The sequence below is a fragment of the Pelecanus crispus genome, chromosome 9, assembly GCF_030463565.1.
Source record: "Pelecanus crispus isolate bPelCri1 chromosome 9, bPelCri1.pri, whole genome shotgun sequence".
NCBI classification, from domain to species: domain Eukaryota; kingdom Metazoa; phylum Chordata; class Aves; order Pelecaniformes; family Pelecanidae; genus Pelecanus; species Pelecanus crispus.
Genome location: NC_134651.1, coordinates 11,447,597 through 11,467,989, shown reverse-complemented (window position 1 = coordinate 11,467,989; position 20,393 = coordinate 11,447,597). Strand labels below are relative to the sequence as shown.

At 67.6% G+C, this 20,393-nt stretch overlaps 2 protein-coding genes across 4 annotated transcripts; one reads left to right on the top strand and one right to left on the bottom strand.

Moving 5' to 3' along the window:
* Positions 1-1,718: 1,718 nt before the first annotated feature.
* Positions 1,719-9,751, bottom strand: ECE2 (endothelin converting enzyme 2). 3 transcript variants are annotated; one of them, XM_075716052.1, is made up of 19 exons: positions 9,710-9,751; positions 7,847-7,933; positions 7,311-7,455; positions 6,887-7,102; positions 6,664-6,788; positions 6,373-6,519; positions 6,221-6,286; positions 5,819-6,007; positions 5,254-5,396; positions 5,000-5,114; positions 4,625-4,735; positions 4,312-4,410; positions 4,145-4,222; positions 3,833-3,936; positions 3,434-3,544; positions 3,043-3,110; positions 2,196-2,386; positions 2,017-2,112; positions 1,719-1,895 (listed from the first exon to the last, which is right to left on the bottom strand). In XM_075716052.1, exons 1-19 carry the CDS (start codon positions 9,749-9,751, stop codon positions 1,719-1,721), a joined length of 2,310 nt encoding a protein of 769 aa, XP_075572167.1. The 3 variants fall into 3 exon arrangements, with proteins under 3 accessions (XP_075572167.1, XP_075572168.1, XP_075572169.1); XM_075716053.1 differs by having other exon boundaries at positions 9,704-9,742; XM_075716054.1 differs by lacking the exon at positions 7,847-7,933 and having other exon boundaries at positions 9,704-9,742.
* Positions 9,752-11,544: 1,793 nt separating this feature from the next.
* PSMD2 (proteasome 26S subunit ubiquitin receptor, non-ATPase 2) lies at positions 11,545-18,820 on the top strand. The gene is made up of 21 exons (XM_075716336.1): positions 11,545-11,592; positions 12,392-12,448; positions 12,739-12,903; positions 13,151-13,272; positions 13,653-13,877; positions 13,981-14,139; positions 14,430-14,574; positions 14,777-14,837; positions 15,127-15,273; positions 15,472-15,578; positions 15,982-16,109; positions 16,189-16,276; positions 16,671-16,833; positions 16,928-17,029; positions 17,116-17,261; positions 17,481-17,564; positions 17,697-17,865; positions 17,965-18,059; positions 18,219-18,345; positions 18,437-18,555; positions 18,638-18,820. The coding sequence occupies exons 2-21, from the start codon at positions 12,428-12,430 to the stop codon at positions 18,818-18,820; spliced, it is 2,556 nt and encodes an 851-aa protein (XP_075572451.1). The 5' UTR covers positions 11,545-11,592; positions 12,392-12,427.
* Positions 18,821-20,393: the final 1,573 nt, after the last annotated feature.

The following is a 20,393-nucleotide window of genomic DNA, read 5'->3' as shown; positions in this document are numbered from 1 at the left end:
ACCCCTTGCCCAACCTGGCTCCAGAGGTGCCTGTCTTGCCCTGTGCCCTGGGTCGGGCCGAGGCCCAGCACCCGTGACCCAGCCCGCGCCCTGCACCCAAGGTCCCACCTAGGCCCAGCACTCCCAGTCCGGGCCCGGCACCCCCGATCTGGCCCGAACCCAGCACCCGGCTCGGCCCCAGCCCCTCCGGGCTCGGCCCGGCCCCGCCGCTGCCGCTCAAGCCGGCCCGGCCCCGCTGCCCCCCGTGCCCCCCGAGGCCGGAGGCGCCCAGGCCCGGACCCTGGCCCCGCCGCGCTGCCTGCTGGGAAATGGAGTGCGGCGCCCACGGCGCGGCGGCGGGGCGAGCGTGCCCGGAACTACAGCTCCCGGCGTCCCTTGCGCCGAACTACAGCTCTCGTCGGGCCTTGCGCCTGCCGCCCACAGGACTATAACTCCCGGCAGGCTTTGCGAGCCCCCCCGTTGCCGCTGGCCCCTGCGGGCCGTCGGGGTCCCGGTGCAGAGGCGGGGGTGCAGGGGGGGACCGCAGTATGGGGCTGGGGGCGCGGTGTGGGGACAGGTCCCGGCCAGGGCAGGCCCCAGGCGCTCTGCGGAGTGGGCTCGGCCACGGCCTGGCCCCAGGGCAGGATGTCCGTGCTGTCACCCCCGCCCGGGGGGGCAATGGGACCCCTTGGCCGGCCTTTCCACGGGGGCACCCCAGCCCGCTGGGGCTGGGCCGGGGCTGTGGGGCTGTCCCAGCCCGGCTCCTGCCTTCCCGTCGCCCAAGCCTCACCCAGAGCCGCTCTCGGTGTCCCCCAGCCACCCCGCTCGGTGCCAGCCGGCAGCACGGCCCCCCGTGCCTGTGGCTGCAGGGTGACCCATCACCCCCACCCTGCCTGGGATGGGCCCTTCGGCTGCCGTTCTCCTTCCCCGCGCATCTGCTCCCCTCTCTCCGTCCCTCAAGACATCTCATCTCCGGCTCCCCTCCCTTGGTCCCTCGGGGTTTCTCATCTCCTGCTCCCATCCCTCGGGATGTCTCATCTCCCACACGTTCCCTGGCTTCTGAGTCACCCCCCGCTCCAGATCCCACCTCTCCCCGTGCCCCGACACCACAAAGGTCCCGGAGCCACTGGAGTAAGTGGAAACTGCTTTTAATTGTTAAATAAATTCAGCGACAGCCACCCACAGCTGAAGGCACCAGAGTCCCTGCTGCTGCCCGCTGGTCCCAGCAGAGGTGGATGGGGAAGCCAAGCCGGATTGGGAGGGGGCGAGGGAAGAGCAGAGCCGGGTGGCCCCCAGCCTCCATCTCCAGCGGGTTGGGGGGCAGGAGTGTGGGCGGGCTCGGCTCTAGTGCTCTCCCTGGGACCCCTCTGAGCTGCCCACCTGGGGGTGGATGCGGCGCTGGGGGGGGGCTGAGCTGTGCCCATCTGTAGGACGTCAGGGCTGGGGGGCAGAGCTGTGTTTTGGGGGGTGCTACGGCTTCTCCGCCGGCCATGCCCAGCCCCAGGCTGTGGATAGGGACTGCGGTGGGTGCCTGGTATGGAGCCGTCTGTGCTGGGGAGGGGGGCAGAGGTGGGGCGAGGCGGCGTGCGGTGTGTGCACGGGGGGGACCGCGACAGAGGGTGACCCAGGGGGTGGCCCTGCTCTCTGCCCGTGGGCCAGCTCTGGCAGCCGGCGAGGGCTGGGGGCGGGGGGAGCACAGCAGAGCATCGTCCCCTCTGTCCCCAGCACCCTCCCTGTCCCTACCACACCTCACAGTGCTTGCCGGGGTTCATGGGGGAGCCCAGGGGGCAGCTGAAATGTTCGACAAAGTCCCGGGAGTTGCTGAGGGTGCCGATGACACGGTACTTGTCAGGGCTGTGGGGGTCAGTCACCAGCCCTTCGTGGGAGCTCTCGGGCGTCCGGACAGAGCACCACACCTGCCAGAGCGGGAGCACCCTCAGGGATGGGGGACAGAGCCCGCCGGGTGGGACAGGGGACTGTGGAGTGGCTCTGAGGGGCCGGGAGGGATGGGGAAGCCACCATCCCACTCTGCCCTACCTGCGCAAAGCCTACGAAGAAGAGCTGGTGGTTGGTGAGCCCCAGGGCTGGCAGGCGCTTCTCCTCCCCGTTCTTCTGCAGCCAGGACTTGTACGCCTGCGGGAGAGGTGCCCTGAAGGTCCCAGGAAGGGACAAACAGGCACGGGGGGTCTGCGTCCCCTCGGGACGGCGGCACTCACGTTGTAGGCTGCCTTGAGCCCGCCGTTGTCGGCGATATTCTCGCCCAGTGTCTGCCGGCCGTTGACCTTCTCGTGGTGGACGGTGTAGCGGCCGTACTGCTCTGTCATGCACGCTGTCCGGTTCTTGAAGGCCTCCAGGGAGGAGTTCTGCCACCATGGCCGCAGGTTGCCCTCCTTGTCGTACTCCCGCCCTGTGGGACCGAGCCGTGGGGCAGGGTGGGACAGGGGACGCTGGCCCCCTGCAGAGCTCCCACTGCAGGTGTCCCGAAGCAGGGTGGGGTGCAGTGGGGACAGCCCCAGGGGACACCGGGGGACCTGGTGCCTTGGGTCCATGCCCAGGGCAGATGGTGTCCCCCAGCCCCTGCTCTGGGTGGGCTCCGGCTGGGGTTCAGCCATGTGCTTGGGTCCCAGCCACCCCCCGGTGCATCCCCACTGTCCCAAGCCAGATTTGTCACCCCAGATTCCCCCATTGACCCCATCTCGGCTCCAGGGCTGCGGTGAAGGCACAAAGCAGAGCGGATGTGAGAGGGACCCGTCCTGCACCCCACGGGGAGGAGGATGAGGAGGGGGCCGGGGCTGCAGACACCATGTCCTCACCAAGCAGATGGAGCGAAAGCTGCACAGAGAAGCCGGGGGGAGGTATCGGCGGGTGCCACCTGGGGAGACAGGATGATAGAAGGGGGGGCGGCTGGGGGGGCACGAGCACGCATGATGCAATGGATGGCAAAGCGGGACCCATGCGCGCCCACGGCACCCCCTCCCCACGCCAAGGGCAGGGGGCGGGCGGGGGGCCAGGGGGAACAGAAAAGTGATGGGGGCAGGGCCGGCGCTGCCCACAGGCTCTCACCTTGGTCATCAAATGCATGAGTCAGCTCGTGCCCCATCACCACGCCGATGCCACCAAAATTGAGGGCTCTGTGGGGCCAGGGGAGAGAGCCAGGTAAGCGCAGGGGGATGATGCCATCGCAGCCTGCCCCTGGCCTGGGCACCCCTTCCGCACCCGGCGCGACTCTGTTCTGGTTGGCACCCAGCTGGGAATGAGTCCCGTTGGGGACACTGGTGGCCCCATGGGGACTTTGCAGGCTGTCTTGGCTGTGGGATATAAAGTCTTGAGGGACCCTCAGGCCCCCCAGGGCTTTGCTTCGTGGCTGGGAGGGGCTCTGTGGAGTGCTGGCCCTGATCCAGCCCACACCCCCCCCCGCCCCAGGAGATGCCCCCCATCCCCGTGCCAGGCTCACTTGGGGTGGTTGCGGGCATAGAAGGGAGCCTGCAGGATGCCGGCGGGGAAGACGATCCCGTTCTTGGTGGGCAGGTAGTAGGCGTTGACAGTCTGCGGGGTCATGCTCCACCTGGGGCAGGGAGGTGGGACAGGGGACAGGCAGGGATGTGTCCCCTCTCCCCCCCACCCTGGCACCCTCCTGTGCCATCTCCCGCTCTGGGTCCCCTGTGCTGCCCAGCCTGGGGCTGGCACTGCCGCCCCATGACCAAGGGACCCTGCCACAGGGACAAGCCAGAGCCACCCTGGGTGACCTTCCCCCCCAGTGAACCAGTGCCACCCAGGCTGTGCTGGGGACAGTGTTGTGATACTGTGCCGCTGTCACATCCTCCGTCCCCCCACCCAGGGCCCTTCCCCTTACTGGTCGCGGTTGGGGGGTTTCCGGAGCTGGTCAGCCATCACTTTGGCGGAGAAGTTGTAGAAGTTGAGCATGTTCTGGAAGAAGGAGTCCTCCGAGACCTCGTACTGGTGAGGAAGAGGAGACATGAGGAAGGGTCCCTGGGGGCTGTTCCCCCCGCCCTGTCTGGGATGCACTCAGTACCAGGGTGGCTCCACATAACACCCTGTCCCAAACGGGTCCCCCAAACAGGGACATTGCCCCACCACAAGACCCCGCAGGGCTTGGTGTCAGCAGGGACCAGACCCCCTCCCCACGAGCTGGGTGGCCCCCTACCCCATCATAGACGTCGTCCAGCTCCTTGTTGTCCAGGATGAAGTCGGGGAAGCCGATCATGTCATAGATGGCATCCGCCTGCGTGGGGAGAGGCTTCAGCAGTGAAATGGGGGGGCTTCCTGGGGTGGGGGGGGGTGTCTCCCACCCGCTGCCCTCCCCTGGGTCACCTTCTCCTTCGCAGCCTGCCTGGTCTTCTCGTCCATCCAGTCCAGCTGGTCCAGGGACACCTCAAAGGCTGCCCGGATCTCGCTGATCATCTCCTCAGCCTGGGGAGGGGAGGGAATGAAGGATCCCCTGCCCCCTGCAGTCCCCCTTCTCCCCGCAGACCCTCGGACAGGGACAGGGTGGCAGGATGGGACCTCCCCAGGGCTGGGGGTCCCGTTCCCCTGCTCTCTGCCTTCCAGCCCTGATGTTTGGGGGAGAAAGGGGGGGTTCCCACAGATGGTGATGGGGAGGGGATGGGGGCAGAAGCATCCTCACGATGGCTTTGCTGTCCCGGTCGAAGGTGGCTTTGACGAAGAGGGAGCCCAGGGCGAAGCCCAGCGTGTCGTCCGTGTTGGAGATGCAGGTTTGCCAGCGGGGCGTACAGGACTGTGGGAGCGAGACCGGGGTCCCTGAGACCCCCAGCTCCCTCCTCTGCTACCCTCCCTGCCCCCAGCCTGGCTCTGCCCCCTCCCCGGGGGGGGAGATGCTCAGCAGCTTATCCCCCATCCCAAAAGATGGTCCCTGGGTTCCCTCTGCAGCACCCGGGGCTCAGCATCCTAAGTGCATCACAAGGGCATCCCAAGAGCAGAGGTGGTCCTGGCTGCTTCCAGCCTGGGGGCTGAGGGGGCTGGTCCTGGGGCCCCCCATTACCTTCCTGGTGCCATAGAGTGTCTCCAGCAGCCTCTCCTGGGCTGTCTCAAAGCGCTGGTCCAGGCTGGAGGCCGTCTTCTGCACCAGGTTCCAGATCAGGTAGTTGTTCAGGATGCTGCAGGGGCAGAGAGATGCCATGTCTTGGTACGGGCGTGGTCCACGGGGGACGCCCCAGCCACTGGTGAGCCCAAAATATGCCGCTACCATTGGGAAAACCCCAAACGGGGCACAGAGGGGGTTCACGGGTGCCTCACCTCCTGTCGGTGCTGTTGATGAGGTCGGAGACCTGCTGGAGGTAGGTGTCCCCATACACCACCACGGGCTCTGTGTCGGCCAGCTCCAGCGGGGCCAGGGCGTAGGACAGATAATCCAGCCAGTCGATGGCAGGGGCCAGAGCCTGGGGGGGACATGGGGATGCAGCACCCAGGTGCTTGGCATGACTCTGCCCCATCCTGCCCATCATGGGAGGATGCCCTGGGGCAAGGGCTGTGCCACCTGGGAAGGTCCTGAGGTCCCTCAGCACCCCAAATCCCCTCTCTGACCCAAACCCTTCCCGTGGCTGCCTGCTGCTCTCAATGCTGCAGGACAAGGAGGGGACCCTGGGAACCCCCATTGCAGGGTGGCAGCTCACCCCAAATCCTAATGACCGTGGGGATGAACACCTCACTCCAGCACCCAGCACATGTCCCACAGCAGATGGGGCTGTCCAGGGTGTCCTGGGGAGGGGCAGCAGCTGGCATGGACCCCTCGGTGCCCCACTGGACAACCCCTCCTTGCACCCCCAGAGGGTTTCCCCAGGCTGTGCCGTGCCATGCCCACCTGCAGCTCGGCGATGCTCATCTTGTGGTAGATCTTCTCGTCATCCCGTCGCTCAGCCTGGGGCACTGTGATGTTGGCCAGCTGGGTTTCGAAGTCCAGTACCTGCTGCATCTGGAGGCGGGTGGGCTCTGGGGCCCCCCCCAGCAGCGTGCCCAGCTCCACCATGTAGTCCAGGTACGCTGCCAGGACCTGGTGGGACCCCAAGCCCCAGCTCAGCCCTGGCTGCAGCTCATCCCACCTCCCCGGGGAGTTCAGACCTGCTGCCTGGGCACCGTGCCTGGGCACTGTGCCACCTCGATGGGCAGGGTGCAGGTGCCAGGTGTGCCCCAGCACTGCGCGCACCCCATTGCTGTGGGTTTCCCCCCAGTTGCTGCCAGTAGGGTGCCTGGCGCCCAGCCTCACCCTCTCGTTGGCGGACTTGTTCAGGTAGTAATCCCGGGATGGCAGGAAAAGCCCCGACTGGTCTACCTGGGAGGAGAGAGGAGCGGCACAGGCAGCCTGGTGCCCGCTGGTGGCCCCTGGTGCCCACCACCCCTCGGTGCTGAGGTGCCAACCTGGATGACATTGCTGTTGGAGCTTTTGGAGTCTGCACCCACGTACACCGTGAAGAAGGGTGTTGCCCGGTATGTGCCCGACACCATCTTGAGGACCTCCATGAAGCTGGTCTGGTTCCAGGAGCCGGTGACATTCCACCCCCCAATCTGCTGGTAGATGGACCCGGTGCCTCAAGGAGGGGTAGGGTCCGTCCCTGAGGGCTGCCCCCTCCCCAGTTATGTGAAAAGCCGAGTGGGAGATGTGCTGGGCTGAGCCCCGACAGCTTGGCTCGCGTATGGATGGCCGCCCACCTTGTCGATGAGCTCCATGAGGGGCTGGGAGCCCAGCTCCTCTATCCTCTGCTCCTTGAGGCAGGACAGGTAGTACCGCTGCGTCTTCCTCTCTGCCTCGCTGCTGGAGTTGAAGGTGGCATTCTCTGCGGGAGGCTGCGGGTCAGCCCCGGGGACGCCAGGGCTCTGCCCGCCTGCGCCTGGAGATCACCCCCGCGGTGGCCATGACCCCTCCAGTGCCCACCTAGGAGATGCTTCATGATGGCCTGGTTCTGGTCCCAGATGCTGTTAAAGGTGCTCCACTTGGAGCGCCCATTGGGCAGCGGGTTCCTCTTGATCCAGCCCCCGCACGAGTACTGGTAAAAGTCCTGGCACGGGTCTGTCTCCACATCCAGGGCCTCCAGGATCTTGCTGGCCACCCGGACGCAGGCGTCCGTCAGGCACGTGCTGTGAGAGGGATCTGGCAGGGAAGGCATGCCTGGGGCTGTGCGCATGTGCCGGGGGAAACTGAGGCACGGAGCGGGGCCAAGCCCTGCCTGCACCCCGGGGCAGGCAGAGCACCCGGAGCAGGAGCCCTGGGCTGGCCCATCCCTCCCCATCCTGCCGTGTCCCCCCTGGGTGGGGGGACGCCTCTGCCACCCCGGTGGAGCCGTGGGGCCCCTCCCTACCTCTGTGGTACTGGATGGCCAGGGCGACGACGGCGACACCGAGCAGCAGGGCCAGGGAGACAGCGACGGCGCAGAGCACCAGCTCCAGCTGGCTGCGTGAGGCCAGGCGGCTCAGCAGCGGCCCCGGCCCCTTCCGAAACCCCACCTGGGCAGGAGCGGGACCTGCCATCGCACCGTGGGGGGACTGAACCTTGCTGCTCCCCCTTCCCTCCCCTACCGCTCCCCGGTGCCTGGCTTGGCTGCATGACGAGGTGGGGATTGGGGCATCTGTCCGGGGGTGCGCAGGGCACCAGCCCCGGCGAGCCAGCAGCGGGTGCTGGTGGCCCCCCCCAGCTGCAAGGAAGGACGATGGCCCAGGCACAGTCTCTGCCGCATTTTGGCTGCCTCCCAGCACATCCCTGGGGACAGCCAGGGCTGGCTTGGCTGCCAGCCCTGCTCCTGCTGCCCACCCAGCTGCAGGCAGGCGCCAGCTGAGGGTGAGGGGGAGTGAGGGAGGATGGAGAGGGGAAGGATGGAGGGGCTGGGGCAGACCTCACCTCCACACTGTCGGGAGAGGTGCTGCCATCTCCCACTGGCTCCGGCCCCTCGTCGTCCTGCAGCGTGGCACGCTTGTAGTCGGGCATCTGCCGAGAGAGGGAGTGGGCTGGGATGGGGGCGTGGGGGTGGCTGTCCCCCGCCCCACCATCCCCTCTGGCTCTTACAGCAAGGGCCAGTGCCCACTCAGCGGGGGCACAGGGGGATCAGGGCAGCCCCTGACCCCCCTCGGTGCTCCTGGGCCTTCCCCAGAGGCTGTCCCCAGCCCCGGGTGGCCCTGGGGAGCACGGGGAGAGCTGCTGGTGGCTGACTCGGGGGCTCACACCGGAGCATCCCTCTGCGTCGCCATGGCAGCCGTGGCATCAGCCCTGCCGACAGGTGCCACATCGCCACGGAGACGAGGTCCCCGTTGCCAGGCAACCCTTGCCTAGTGCTGCTGCCTTGCCCCTCCTCCCCCGCCTGGAACTTTCCATGCAGATGTGCACCAGTCCGAAACATCTGGAAGCACCTCCCACCCCATCCTGGCCCCAGGGGTGCCTGGGGCGTGGGGCCAAGCCGGTGCAGGCAGAGCATGCAGGGGGAGAGGGGGCACTACAGAGGGGCCAGCCAGCAGGGCAGGGCCCCCTCACTCCTGGCCTTGTGGGGCAGCCTGGCAGAGGCTGCTTGCGCCGACCCAGCCGTGATGGCTGCTGAGGACTCAGCCAAGAGGGAGGTGGTGGAGCTGAGCCAGCAGCTTTGGAGGGGGGGATGAGGTGGAGAAAAAAGTTGGAGGCTTTGGTGGAGGAGAATCAGCAATGCTGCTGGTCACAAGCCATCCTTAGGCTTCAGAGTTAACACCCAGGTGGGTAGCGGCTCATCCTCCCGTCTGTGCTGCAGACTAAGGTGTGTGTCCCGGGGCTGCCCGCAGGGCTAGTGTCAGGGGCCAGGAAGGAGCCTGGGTGGGGAGGATGATGGGCAGGGGGAGAAGCAGAGCAAGAGCCCCATGCCCAGCCCTGCCCACCACCACACTGCCAGGACAGGGAGGGGGCTTCGCCAAGCGCTGCCGCGGCAGGAGGGCGTCAGACTGGGTTCCACAGCTGGCAGGAGCCCCCCACCGGGGTGGGTTCCTGGGAGCCACTGGCATTAGGAGGGGCGGCTCGGCATCCTGTGGGAGCTCTGCCAGCCGGGCACCCCCACTGCCCTGGCTCCCCTGACATGCTCCTCTCCCCTCCTGGGTGGTCCTCGTCCTCCTGGGCACCAGCCGGCAGCACCCCCTCCCCGGCACCTCCTGGCACCCTCGAGGCAGGAGCAGGACCTGGTCCTGGGGCTCCTCCTGCCCCCTCCGTGGGGCTGAGACACGCGGGGACAGGGCCCCCTGCTCTCTCCAGGGGTGCTGCCTTGGGGGGCACCCTACGAGCAGCACCACTCCCCAGGTGGGCTTCATGCCTTGGCAGAGCAGGGGCTGTGGGGCTCTCTCCGAACTGCCCCAGCTCCCTCTGCCTGACAACAGGCAGGGGTTTGGGGGGGGGCCTTTCTCCCCCTTCTCCCCCCCGCCGTGGGGGACGGGGACCCTCCAGCCACGCAGTTCCCCCAGCCCCGGCCCCACGCAGCCCCCTGCTTCCCCCAGGCTCCCGCCCCCCCGGGCTCCCCCAGCCCCACCGTCCCTGCAGGGTCCCGCAGCCCCCCCAGCCCTTCCAGCCCCCTGAGCCCGCCAGCACCAGGGCTCTCCTCTGTCCCGGCCCCCTCTCGTCCCCCTCGCCGTCCCCTCTGCCCCCCGAGCCGATGTCCCCCGTCCCCCCCGCTCCTGCCCCGCTCCCCGCCCTTTGCCCCCGCCCTGCCCCTCCGCCATCCCCGGCCCGGCCCGCGCCGCTGCCCCGGGCACTCACGGCGTGTCCGAGCTCCTGGAGGGCCACGTTCATCCTGGCCATCCCGGGCCGCCTCCCGCCTAGCTCCGCTCCCCGCCCGGGCCGCGCCGGGCCCCCGCCGCCGCCGCAGCGCCGCCTGCCTCCGCCGCCGCCATGGCCCGCACCGGCCGCCGCCGGGACCGGGACCGGTGCCGGGCAGGGATGGGGCCGCGCCGGAGGGATGGAGCCGCGGGGGCTGGCACGGCTGGGCGCGGCCGCAGGCACGGGGCGGTGGCGGCTGGGGCCTGCGCCTCGGGGGGCGGCTGGAGCGGGGACACCGGCGCCCAGCCCGCTCCGCTCCGCTCCGCTCCGCTCCACCCGGCCCCGCCGCCAAGGTGACCGCCGTGTGCGCGGGAGGAGCCCCGCACCGACACCGGTATCTGCACCGGCACCGCCACCCGCACCCTCTCCGGCAGCCGCACGGGAGCCGCACCGGCACCTGCAGCCTCGCCGGCGAGGGAGGTGCACCGGGGCACCGGCGCTGGCACTCGGACCGGCACCCGGGCTCACACCCGCAACGGGCGCTGGCACACGGACACGCGTATCGGCACTGGGCTTCAGCGGGCGGGGAGGCACGCTGGCCCCGCACAGCACCGGGCACCGGCACCGGCAGCGGGGTGGTACCGGTGCAGAGCCGCAGCAGCACACCCTGCTCTGGGACCCAGGCCCACACCGCCACGCACCGGCTCACGCCCGGGTGGGTGCACACCCACTCTGACACCCCCTCCCCGGCACCCCGAGGTCACCCACAGGCCCGTGCCCCCCGTGACACGGTCGCACGCACGCAGGGGCACACAGCCACCGCCACCGCTGCGGTGGGGAGCAAAGGGGAGGCCTGGCTGTGCGCGCAGCCTCGCACCCCGCCTTGACACCTCCCAACCCTGTGCAACTGCCTGCCCGGGACACGGTGTCACCGCAGGTCACCCGCCCGGTGCCCGGGGTGCTGCCAGGGGGGCAGCGGCGTGCGGGGGTGCCTGGGTGCAGGTACTCGGGTAGGGTCCCCCCGACCCTCCGGGGTGCGGGGCACACAGCGGCTGGGTGGGTGCCCGGGTGTGCACAGCAGCAGCAGCGCCTTGAAAAACGTCTTTGGGGAGACGCCTGGCCCCGCACCCGCCACCCGGGTGTTTCCCAGCGAGCACAGCCCGGGGTGCTGCCCGGGGGGGGGAAGGTGCCCCCCGGGGCGCCCGGTGGGGCTGGGCGGGGCAGTGCCACCTGCCCGAACTGCGGGGCCGGGGGGCACAGAGTGGCACACGTGTGCCGGAGGTGTGTGTGTGAGCACGGGTGGAGGGGCGCAGGGGTACCCACGGGTGTCCGTGGCGTGCCGGGGCCCCGCCGAGCCTGCCAGCCCCGGGCAATGCCGCCTCACTCGCCCGGCTCGGGTGGCACCGGTGCCCCGTGCCAGGGTGGCGGAGCTCCGGGTCTCCGACGCCGGCTGCCAGCGCTCCCCGGCAGTGCCGGAGCCCCGGGATGGGATGGGCTGGGCTGGGCCGGGCCGTGCCGTGCCTCCCGCCGCTGCCGGTGCCGCTGCCGGTGCCGCTGCCGGTGCCGGTGCCGGGCGCTGCGCAGCGCCGCGCCACGTGAGGCCGCCCCGCCCCGCGCCCCGCCTCTGCCCCCGCCCCTCGCCCCGCCCCCGGCGCGCGCCCGTGTCGTCACGGCGGCGCCGGGCGGCGATTGGCGGTGGGCGCGTGCGGCGCGCAGGCGCAGAGCGGCGGGTGCGCGACGGAACGGCCATGGACGCGGGCGGCGGCGGCGGGCAGAGCCGGGTGCAGGGCGGCCCCGGGTCGGGCGGCGACGAGAAGCCCACGCCGCCCTGGGGCCGGGACCGCCGGGAGCCGCCCGCGGGGCCCGAGAAGGAGCAGGAGCTGGTGAGCGCCGCCGCGCCGCGGGCCGCAGCTGAGTCACGGCCCGGCCGGGCCCGCGTCACCGGCGGGGCGGGACGTCATCCCACGTCAGGGTGCGGCCGACACCCCTCCGGGGGCGCCTGTGGCGTCGCCAGGGCTCCCTCCGGCGGGGGCGCGTGACGTCACTGGCGCGAGGGGGCTCCCTCCGGAGCGGTGCCGTGACGTCACTGAGGCGAGGGGCTCCCTCCGGAGGGGGGCCGTGACGTCTTAGCGGTGCCCTCCTGACGCAGCTGAAAGCTCCCGGCCCTGGGGGGGGGGGGGGGGGGGTGTGTGTGCACGCGGTGTGCACGCGGTGAGGCGGGGGGATCCGGGCTGTGATGTCGCTGGAGTGGGGTGAGGGGAGCCGTGATGTAATCAGGGTGCACGTGTGTCAGCGGGGACTATGGGGGGGGTCCCCTCTCTGCCCGGCACCGGGGTGGCCTTGGCGCTGGGGGTCCCCACTGGCTGGGGGGGGCTGCCCCTGGGGAGGGGGGCTGCTGTCACCGGGGGTGCCCCCCCCCCGGGGCTGTGCCCTGCCGTGCCCGTCTCCGTGGGGGTGTTTCCGTACGGCACAGGGGAATGGGGGAGGCACTTCTCACCCCCTGGGAAGGGGTGGTCCCTTCGGGGGGTTGTCCCCAGGAACGGGAGCATTGCCCCACCTGGGGCAGGGTGGCACCCTGGGCGGGGGGGATGTCACTGTGTCCTGGTCCCCCTGGGACCTGTCACACTGGGTGTGTCTGTGCTGAGCACCCTTAACTCTGCTTTCTGCTGTGCGTTTTGGCAGTCTGAGGAGGACAAGCAGCTGCAGGATGAGCTGGAGATGCTGGTGGAGCGCCTGGGGGTAAGTCTGGTGCTGTGCCCCTCGGGAAGGAGCTGTGGAGCAGGAGTCCTGGCCAGGACTTGAGTCCATCCGTCCCTGGCTTGTGCAGCGGAGATGGGGGGGTTTCACCCTGAGCGGGGTCCCTCCTTGTCCGCTGCGGTCTGTCCCCCAGCCTTGCTGCCTGTCTGACTGCTGCCCAAGGGGCCTCTGCCTCCCTCTGCTCAGAGCCACGGCTGTGTTTGGGGAGGCCTGGCGGGGTGGTGGTGCAGGAACCAGCCCCCCGCTCCCTGACAGGCAGCTTCCCTCTGCAGGAGAAAGATACGTCCCTTTACCGCCCGGCCCTGGAGGAGCTGCGGAGGCAGATCCGCTCTTCCACCACTTCCATGACCTCCGTTCCCAAACCCCTCAAGTTCCTACGGCCACATTACGGCAAGCTGAAGGAGATCTATGAGAACATGGCTCCAGGAGAGAACAAGGTAAAGGTTCTTGGCCCCACCATCCCACGTGGCTGGGGGGATGGCGCTGGGGCAGTTGATCACAGAGCCCTCCAGACCCTGTGGTCTAACACCAGCCTCTGTGACTTGCTCTGGTGGATTATAACTTGCTAGGGCCGTGCCTTTGCTGCCTCTGATGGCTTGTGGGCACAGGGAGTGTGTTGTGTCCCTGGCTGCCCCTGCTTCCCCGTGCCCGGTCTGTGTCCGGACCTCTGCACTCTTTCCCCAGCGCTTTGCAGCAGACATCATTTCTGTTCTGGCCATGACCATGAGTGGGGAGCGCGAGTGTCTGAAGTACCGGCTGGTGGGCTCCCAGGAGGAGCTGGCGTCTTGGGGGCATGAATACGTCAGGTAAGCCTGGGTCGGAGTAGGGTGTGGGGAAAGACAAGGGCTTGGGGGGGATTTCCCCGAGTGTTTCGACTCTTGCCTGCCTGGGAGGTGTCCCAGCTTGCTGGGCTTGTGCTTGGCTGCCCCTGTTGCGTCTGCACATGCGTCACCTTGTCCTCTTTCCACAGTGATTTGCTAGCTGCAGAGATCTTACCACCATGGCCTCTGTAATCTCTGGTTTTAGCCCTGTTCCCTCTCTGGGCTTGTCCCCCATAAGCTCTCGTAGGAATGTGGAGTCCCTGTAAACAATACACAGCCCTGGTTAACTGGTAGCAGCTGCTCCCCATCCTTGGGGCTGGGTCAAGCTGGTTTCTGTGGTGGTGATGTCCCTTTGTCCCCTGCAGGCACCTGGCAGGGGAGGTGGCCAAGGAGTGGCAGGAGATCGATGAGGCTGACAAGGCTCAGAGGGACACGCTCCTCACCCTGGTCAAGGAGATCGTCCCCTACAACATGGCTCACAACGCAGAGCACGAGGCCTGTGACCTGCTCATGGAGATTGAGCAGATGGACATGCTGGAGAAGTACATCGATGACAATGCCTACTCCAAAGTGTGCCTCTACCTGACCAGGTGAGGGACCTCAGCAGTCGCAGGCACTGGAGGGGGCCTGGTCCCTGGTGGGCTGAGGTTGCCTGACATGGTAGCTGCCCTCATGCCTGTCTCCTCCTCAAAGCTGTGTAAGCTACGTCCCAGAGCCCGAGAACTCGGCTCTCCTGCGCTGTGCTCTGGGCATCTTCCGCAAGTTCAGCCGCTACCCTGAAGCCCTGCGCCTGGCTCTGATGCTCAATGACATGGAGTTGGTGGAGGACATCTTCACTTCTTGCAAGGATGTGTAAGCGGAGACTCATTCCCCACCCTCTGGGGCCTTTTCCCGTCGTGGTGGGGCTTGGCTCCCCATCTGGGCAGAGTTGGGTTGTATCCTGCCGCCGCTGGAGGTATCTGGGGGTTTAAATGGACTGAGACTCTTGTCCCTGAAATCAAGATGGGCAGGAGCGGGTCATCTCTGGGCTGCTCTTGTGTGACTCTAGAGCAGGGCAGGCTGGCTCACCGTTTGGTGAGGGTGTGTTTGTGCTGTGGCTGGCTGGGGTCTGGGCACTTGTGAGACCTCTTCCCTCTGCGCAGAGTTGTCCAGAAGCAGATGGCCTTTATGCTGGGCCGCCATGGGGTCTTCCTGGAGCTGAATGAGGATGTGGAGGAGTACGAGGACCTGACTGAGATCATGTCCAATGTCCAGCTCAACAGCAACTTCCTGGCCTTGGCCAGAGAGGTGAGTGTCCCAGCTGGGAAAAGAACCCTGGGCTGCCTCCAGCTGTGGCTGCCTTGGCTGCCGGGCTCTGTGGCAAGATCTGGAAAGAGACCCGTCATCCCTACGAGCTTGGCCAGGCACCTCCTGGAGAGGTTGTCCTTGTAGGGCAGCTGCCCTGGGATGTGCTGGCTGGGATGTAACCCCTTCTCCCTTGTCTCTGCAGCTGGACATCATGGAGCCCAAAGTGCCGGATGATATTTACAAAACCCACCTGGAAAATAACCGTAAGGGCTCTTGTTGTGGTCTCTGTCATTCCTCCTGTGGGGAGCTCCTGGGGCTGCAAGGCACCTCTGGGCCGGGGCAGTCAGCTGTGTATCCCAAGGTAGGCAGATAGCCTGCCTGCAGTCCCTGACCTGGCGTGGGGCAGACCCAGCTGCCTGCCATGGATTTGGGCTCCTCCTTCCTGCTCATGGCGGGACAGGTCCTTGTCCCCCCGTGGCGTGGGACAGCTGTGCGGTGGAGGGCTGGCAGGGCTTCTCTTGCTGCCCAGCTCACCCTGACATTGTTCCCCAGGGTTCGGGGGGAGCGGTTCCCAAGTGGACTCAGCCCGGATGAATTTGGCCTCCTCCTTCGTGAATGGCTTTGTGAATGCTGCATTCGGACAGGACAAGCTGCTGACAGACGATGGCAATAAATGGTTGTACAAGAACAAGGACCACGGTGAGGGAGCCAGCTGGGCAGGGGCTGGAGCTGCCCCTAGGCTTGGGGTTGCTACCCCATCCCTTTTGGGGGCCTGCTGAAAGGGGGCCTGCAGGGCACAGCTGCTGCTGGGCTGCCCTGTGTCCTTGGCCACCACCTGCCCCAGGCAGGGCACATCAATTCAGGGCTGACATGGGCTCTTCTCCCCTGGAACTGCAGGGATGCTGAGTGCAGCAGCCTCGCTGGGCACGATACTGCTGTGGGACGTGGACGGAGGGCTCACGCAGATCGACAAGTACCTCTACTCCTCGGAGGATTACATCAAGGTCGGTGGCACCGATCCCAGCACAGGCTCTACGGCTGCGTGGGGCAGCCCTGCTGCGGGCTGGGTGTGCGGCTGGCTCAGGGAATGGTTAACCTTGCCTTGGTCCGCTGTGCGGCTCAGCTCCTGCCTGGAGAGGGGTCGGATGCCCCCTGTCCCAGGCTTTTGAGTAGCTCACAGCAAGGTGGGGAGCTCTTGGGGACTGCCTGAGGTACCTTTGGGGTCCCCTTGTCACAGAGCTCTATGAGCTTTTGACTGCTCAGCTGGATCCAGAGTGGTGTTGCTCACTTGATGCCAACTTGCCCATCCCGGGGAGTGGGTGTAATGTGTGGGGTGACATTAGTCACTGGCTGGCAGGGAGCTTTGTGTGTTGGTGGCTGGTGCGTGACGGTGCTTCTGCCTTGCAGTCGGGAGCCCTCCTGGCCTGTGGCATCGTCAACTCGGGGGTGAGGAATGAGTGTGACCCTGCCCTGGCCCTCCTGTCCGACTACGTTCTCCACAACAGCAACACCATGAGGATCGGAGCCATTTTTGGGTAAGGGCCTGGCCCCAGCCTTCCCATGCTGCACAGGGTGGTGCATCTCCCCCCTCATGCTCCCCTGGACTCTCCACAGGCTGGGGCTGGCGTACGCGGGCTCCAACCGTGAGGATGTCCTGACTTTGCTGCTACCTGTGATGGGAGACTCCAAGTCCAGCATGGAGGTAGGGAGCGAGGCAGGGTTCGCCTGGGGTTCCTGCTTCTCCAACCAGTCCCCAGCAGCCCCTGGGAATACAGGGGATGTCCTGCAGTCAGTTTGGGCTCCAAGAGCAAGGCTAGCTACATGTCCCTGCTAGGTGCTGTCCTGTGCCAGAAGAGCACGACCCTGTTTTCTCCATCTGAGCTGCTCCCATGATGGGATTGCAGCAGGTGTGGGAGGGTAGGAAGCCATCAGGCCTCCCAATAGCCCAAATTTTTGCACAAAGTGGGGACCAAAGGTACCCAAGTGCTCTTTAAGGTTGGGCAACCGTCAGACTGTGCAGACCTGGCCCTGAGCTGTGGGTCAGCTTGCTCTGCACTGTCCTCATGTACAACATGTCCCCTTCCCTCCTTCACCAGGTGGCTGGCGTGACTGCCCTGGCCTGTGGGATGATATCAGTGGGCTCCTGCAACGGGGATGTCACCTCAACTATCCTCCAGACCATCATGGAGAAATCAGAGACTGAGCTAAAGGACACGTATGCCCGGTGGCTGCCGCTCGGCCTGGGCTTGAATCATTTGGGTAGGGCTGGGCAGTGCCAGTGGCTCATGGGTTGGGGACGTGGTGGGAGTGTCCCTCCACTGCTGTCCTCTAACCACTGCGCCTTCCTCGGCAGGGAAGGGAGAGGCGATCGAGGCCATCTTGGCAGCACTGGAGGTGGTGTCGGAGCCATTCCGCAGCTTTGCCAACACGCTGGTGGACATCTGTGCCTATGCGGGTGAGTTGGGCTGATCGAGGTGCGGGATACAGGAGTGGGTTCTGGGCCCTCTACCTGCTGATCCTGGCCCTCTGCTCTCTCCCCAGGCTCAGGGAACGTCCTGAAGGTGCAACAGCTCCTGCACATCTGCAGTGAGCACTTTGACTCCAAGGAGAAAGAGGAGGACAAGGACAAAAAGGACAAGAAGGAGAAAGAGAAGAAAGAGAGCTCAGCTGACATGGGGGCTCACCAGGTGGGGAAACGTGGGCTGGCACTTGTGTCCCTGGGGCAGGAGCAGGCTTTGGGAGGGTCCCTAAGGCCCTTGTGGCATCAGAGCTGGAGCAAAACAGCCCCCGGCAGCACCCTCTGCTCTCCCTGTCCCCCTGGGTTCAGCGTGGGCGCAGGGGCTGTGAGAACTTGGGTTTTGGGCTGCGTGCTGCCTGCCTGGCACTCAGTGCCTGTGTCCCCACAGGGTGTAGCGGTGTTGGGGATCGCACTCATTGCCATGGGCGAGGAGATCGGTGCTGAGATGGCCCTGCGCACGTTTGGCCACCTGGTGAGTGATGCTGGGGGGACAGCACAGAGCTGGGAAGGGACCTGGGAATAGAGACTGGGTCTGGCCTCACATCGCTGTAGACCTTGCTGCCCTTGGTAAGCTGGGTCTGACACCCACCTCCCCTCTGTGCAGCTGCGGTACGGGGAGCCCACCCTACGCCGTGCTGTGCCCCTGGCCTTGGCACTGATCTCAGTCTCCAACCCCCGGCTCAACATCCTTGACACCCTCAGCAAGTTCTCCCATGATGCTGACCCTGAGGTCTCCTACAACTCCATCTTTGCCATGGGCATGGTGGGCAGCGGTAAGCCTGGGGGACAGCCCGGTTTGGGGCTTGTGTAGGGGGAAGGTGGGAGACCCGAGCCGTGGACACTACTCTCTGCCTGCATCCCCTCTTCCCCAGGTACCAACAACGCCCGGCTGGCAGCGATGCTGCGGCAGCTTGCCCAGTACCACGCCAAGGACCCCAACAACCTCTTCATGGTGCGGTTAGCCCAGGTGATGATCCTGCACTCGCTGCTCGTGGCGGGGAATGGGCGTGTTGGAGTCTCTACCCTGGATCTGGGAGGGGAGTGGTGTCACCCTCCTGCTGGGCAGGGCTGGGGGTCCCAGGCGTTACTCCACCACTCTTCTCACGAGCTTTCTCTGCCACACTAGGGCCTGACCCACCTGGGCAAGGGGACGCTCACCCTGTGCCCGTACCACAGCGACCGCCAGCTCATGAGCCAGGTGGCCGTGGCCGGGCTGCTGACCGTCCTCGTGTCCTTCCTGGACGTGCGCAACAGTGAGTACGGTGGGCTCGGCCCCCACCCTGGCACCCCTCTGGCCTGCGGGGTGGGCATCGCTCAGCTCCTCCACTTCTGTCTCCCCTCCAGTTATTCTGGGCAAGTCCCACTACGTTCTCTATGGGCTCGTTGCTGCCATGCAGCCCCGCATGCTGGTCACCTTCGACGAGGAGCTGCGGCCTCTGCCCGTATCGGTTCGGGTAGGACAGGTAAGGGGCAGCCAGAGCCGGGGATGGGGTGCTCCGGTGTCCCCCGTGGGGCCCTGGCATTTACCTCACTCTTCTCTCGCAGGCTGTGGATGTGGTGGGCCAGGCAGGCAAGCCCAAAACCATCACTGGCTTCCAGACTCACACGACGCCAGTGCTGCTGGCACATGGAGAGCGGGCAGAGCTGGCCACAGAGGAGCACGTGCCCGTGACGCCCATCCTGGAGGGATTTGTTATCCTACGCAAGAACCCCAACTACGATGTTTGAGCCAAGGGGGGGTTGGGGGGGGGGTAGGGGGTTTGGGAGGGGAAAACAACTAGTTTGTTTGTTTTTGTTACTGAGGGTCAAGGAAATAAACTATGCCGAGACTCTAGTGCTACCATACCCTCCTTGTGCTGGGGGCGTGGGCCAGGCTCATCCCTTCGAGGGTACCTGTGCCCCGGGGGTCCGGGCACAGCGCAGGCCCCAAGAAGCAGGGGCTGAACACAAAGTTCTGGGGTGCTGCAGGGGCACCCGCTCCTCCCCGCGCTGTGCCTGCGGTGTGGCACCGTGCCAGGGAGCCCGGCAGCGGGCCACTGCTCTCCTGTCCGTGCTGGCACCTGCCTCAGCCCGGCGCTGCCGGTCCCCACTCGGGACTGTGCCCCTGGGGTGTCTTGCGTGGCATCTCCTGGGCTTCAGCTGTCCCGTCCCATCCCCCCCGGGGTGCGCTGGGCTCTGCCAGCGTTTGGTGCTGCCCCGGACCCAGGGTCAGGGTTAACAGTGGTTTTAGGGCGGGGCGGAGAACACAGGGGAAGTATTTTTAGGAAAAAGAGGAAAACCCTGTCCTGTTTCCAAACCAGTCAGAGCCCTGCCCCAGCGGGGGGGCCGTGGGAGGCTGTGGGTGTGGGCGGTGCTGGATGGAGGCTGGGATGGGTGCGGGGCGCTGAGCCCCGAGGGGAGTGGGGTGGGCGCAGGGGAGGATCAAGGGGCCGTGTCCCCTGTGGGGGCCATGTCCCGCGTGGGTGCGAGGCGCTGGGCGGGTCCCGGGGGCGCGCCACGTGTTCCCGCACGGGAGGGCGGGCGCTGTGGGCGTGGCCGGAGGGGCGTGGCCGGCGGAGTCCCCGCCCACCCCTGCGGGGTGGGCGGGGACTCTGCCGGCCCCGCCCCGCCCCGTGACGGCAGCGGCAGGGGCGTGGCGCCGGTGTCACGTGCGGCGGGCGGCGCCCGGAGCGACTTCAGGCGCGGCGGCCGGCGCCCCGCCCCCCGCGCGCCCCTCCCCCGCGGCGGCGCCCGGCCCCGCCCCTGCGCGCGGCGCGGCTCCGGAAATGGTCGTGCTGCGCTGCGCTGCGGCTGCGTCGGGCCGCGCGCGCTGAAGGAGACTGAAGGTAACGGGCGGGGGCGGGGCGGGCGCGCGCCGCGGGGGGGGCGGGCGGGTGGGGGGGGGAGGGGTGGGGGGTACCGGTACCGGGCCGCTGCGCCGCCGCCCCGGGCCTCGCGCCGCCGGGCCCCGCCGCGCCGCTACCGCCGCCACCACGTGGGCGCCGCCCCGCCGCCGCCACCAGCCGCCCCCCCCCCCCCCCCTTCCCCTGGCCCTGCCCTGCCCCGTCCCGCTCCGGTCCCCGCCGGGCCCGGCTCGTCCCGGCTCCGCCGCCCCGGTGGTTCCGCGCGGCGCCGCTCCGCGCCCACGTGCCGGCCGGTGCGCCCCGCCGCCGCGCACGTGCTCCCGCCGCCGCGCCCGCCTAGGCCCGCCGCCGCACGTGGTGCCCGCCCTGCCGCCCCCGCCCCGCCGCCGGTGTCGGTGGGGCCGCGGGCCATGGCGGCGGCCGGCAGTGACACGTGTCCTTGGCAGAGGCCGCCGCCG

Coding starts and splice junctions, on each gene's coding strand:
- ECE2 (XM_075716052.1), bottom strand. CDS start 9,751: ATGGCCAGGATGAACGTGGCCCTCCAGGAGCTCGGACACGCC. Junction 6,287..6,372: donor CCAACAGCAATGTCATCCAG/GTTGGCACCTCA, acceptor CTCTCCTCCCAG/GTAGACCAGTCGGGGCTTTT. Junction 1,896..2,016: donor TCTTCGTAGGCTTTGCGCAG/GTAGGGCAGAGT, acceptor CCGCTCTGGCAG/GTGTGGTGCTCTGTCCGGAC.
- PSMD2 (XM_075716336.1), top strand. CDS start 12,428: ATGCTGGTGGAGCGCCTGGGG. Junction 13,273..13,652: donor TGGGGGCATGAATACGTCAG/GTAAGCCTGGGT, acceptor TGTCCCCTGCAG/GCACCTGGCAGGGGAGGTGG. Junction 17,866..17,964: donor CATGGGCATGGTGGGCAGCG/GTAAGCCTGGGG, acceptor CCTCTTCCCCAG/GTACCAACAACGCCCGGCTG.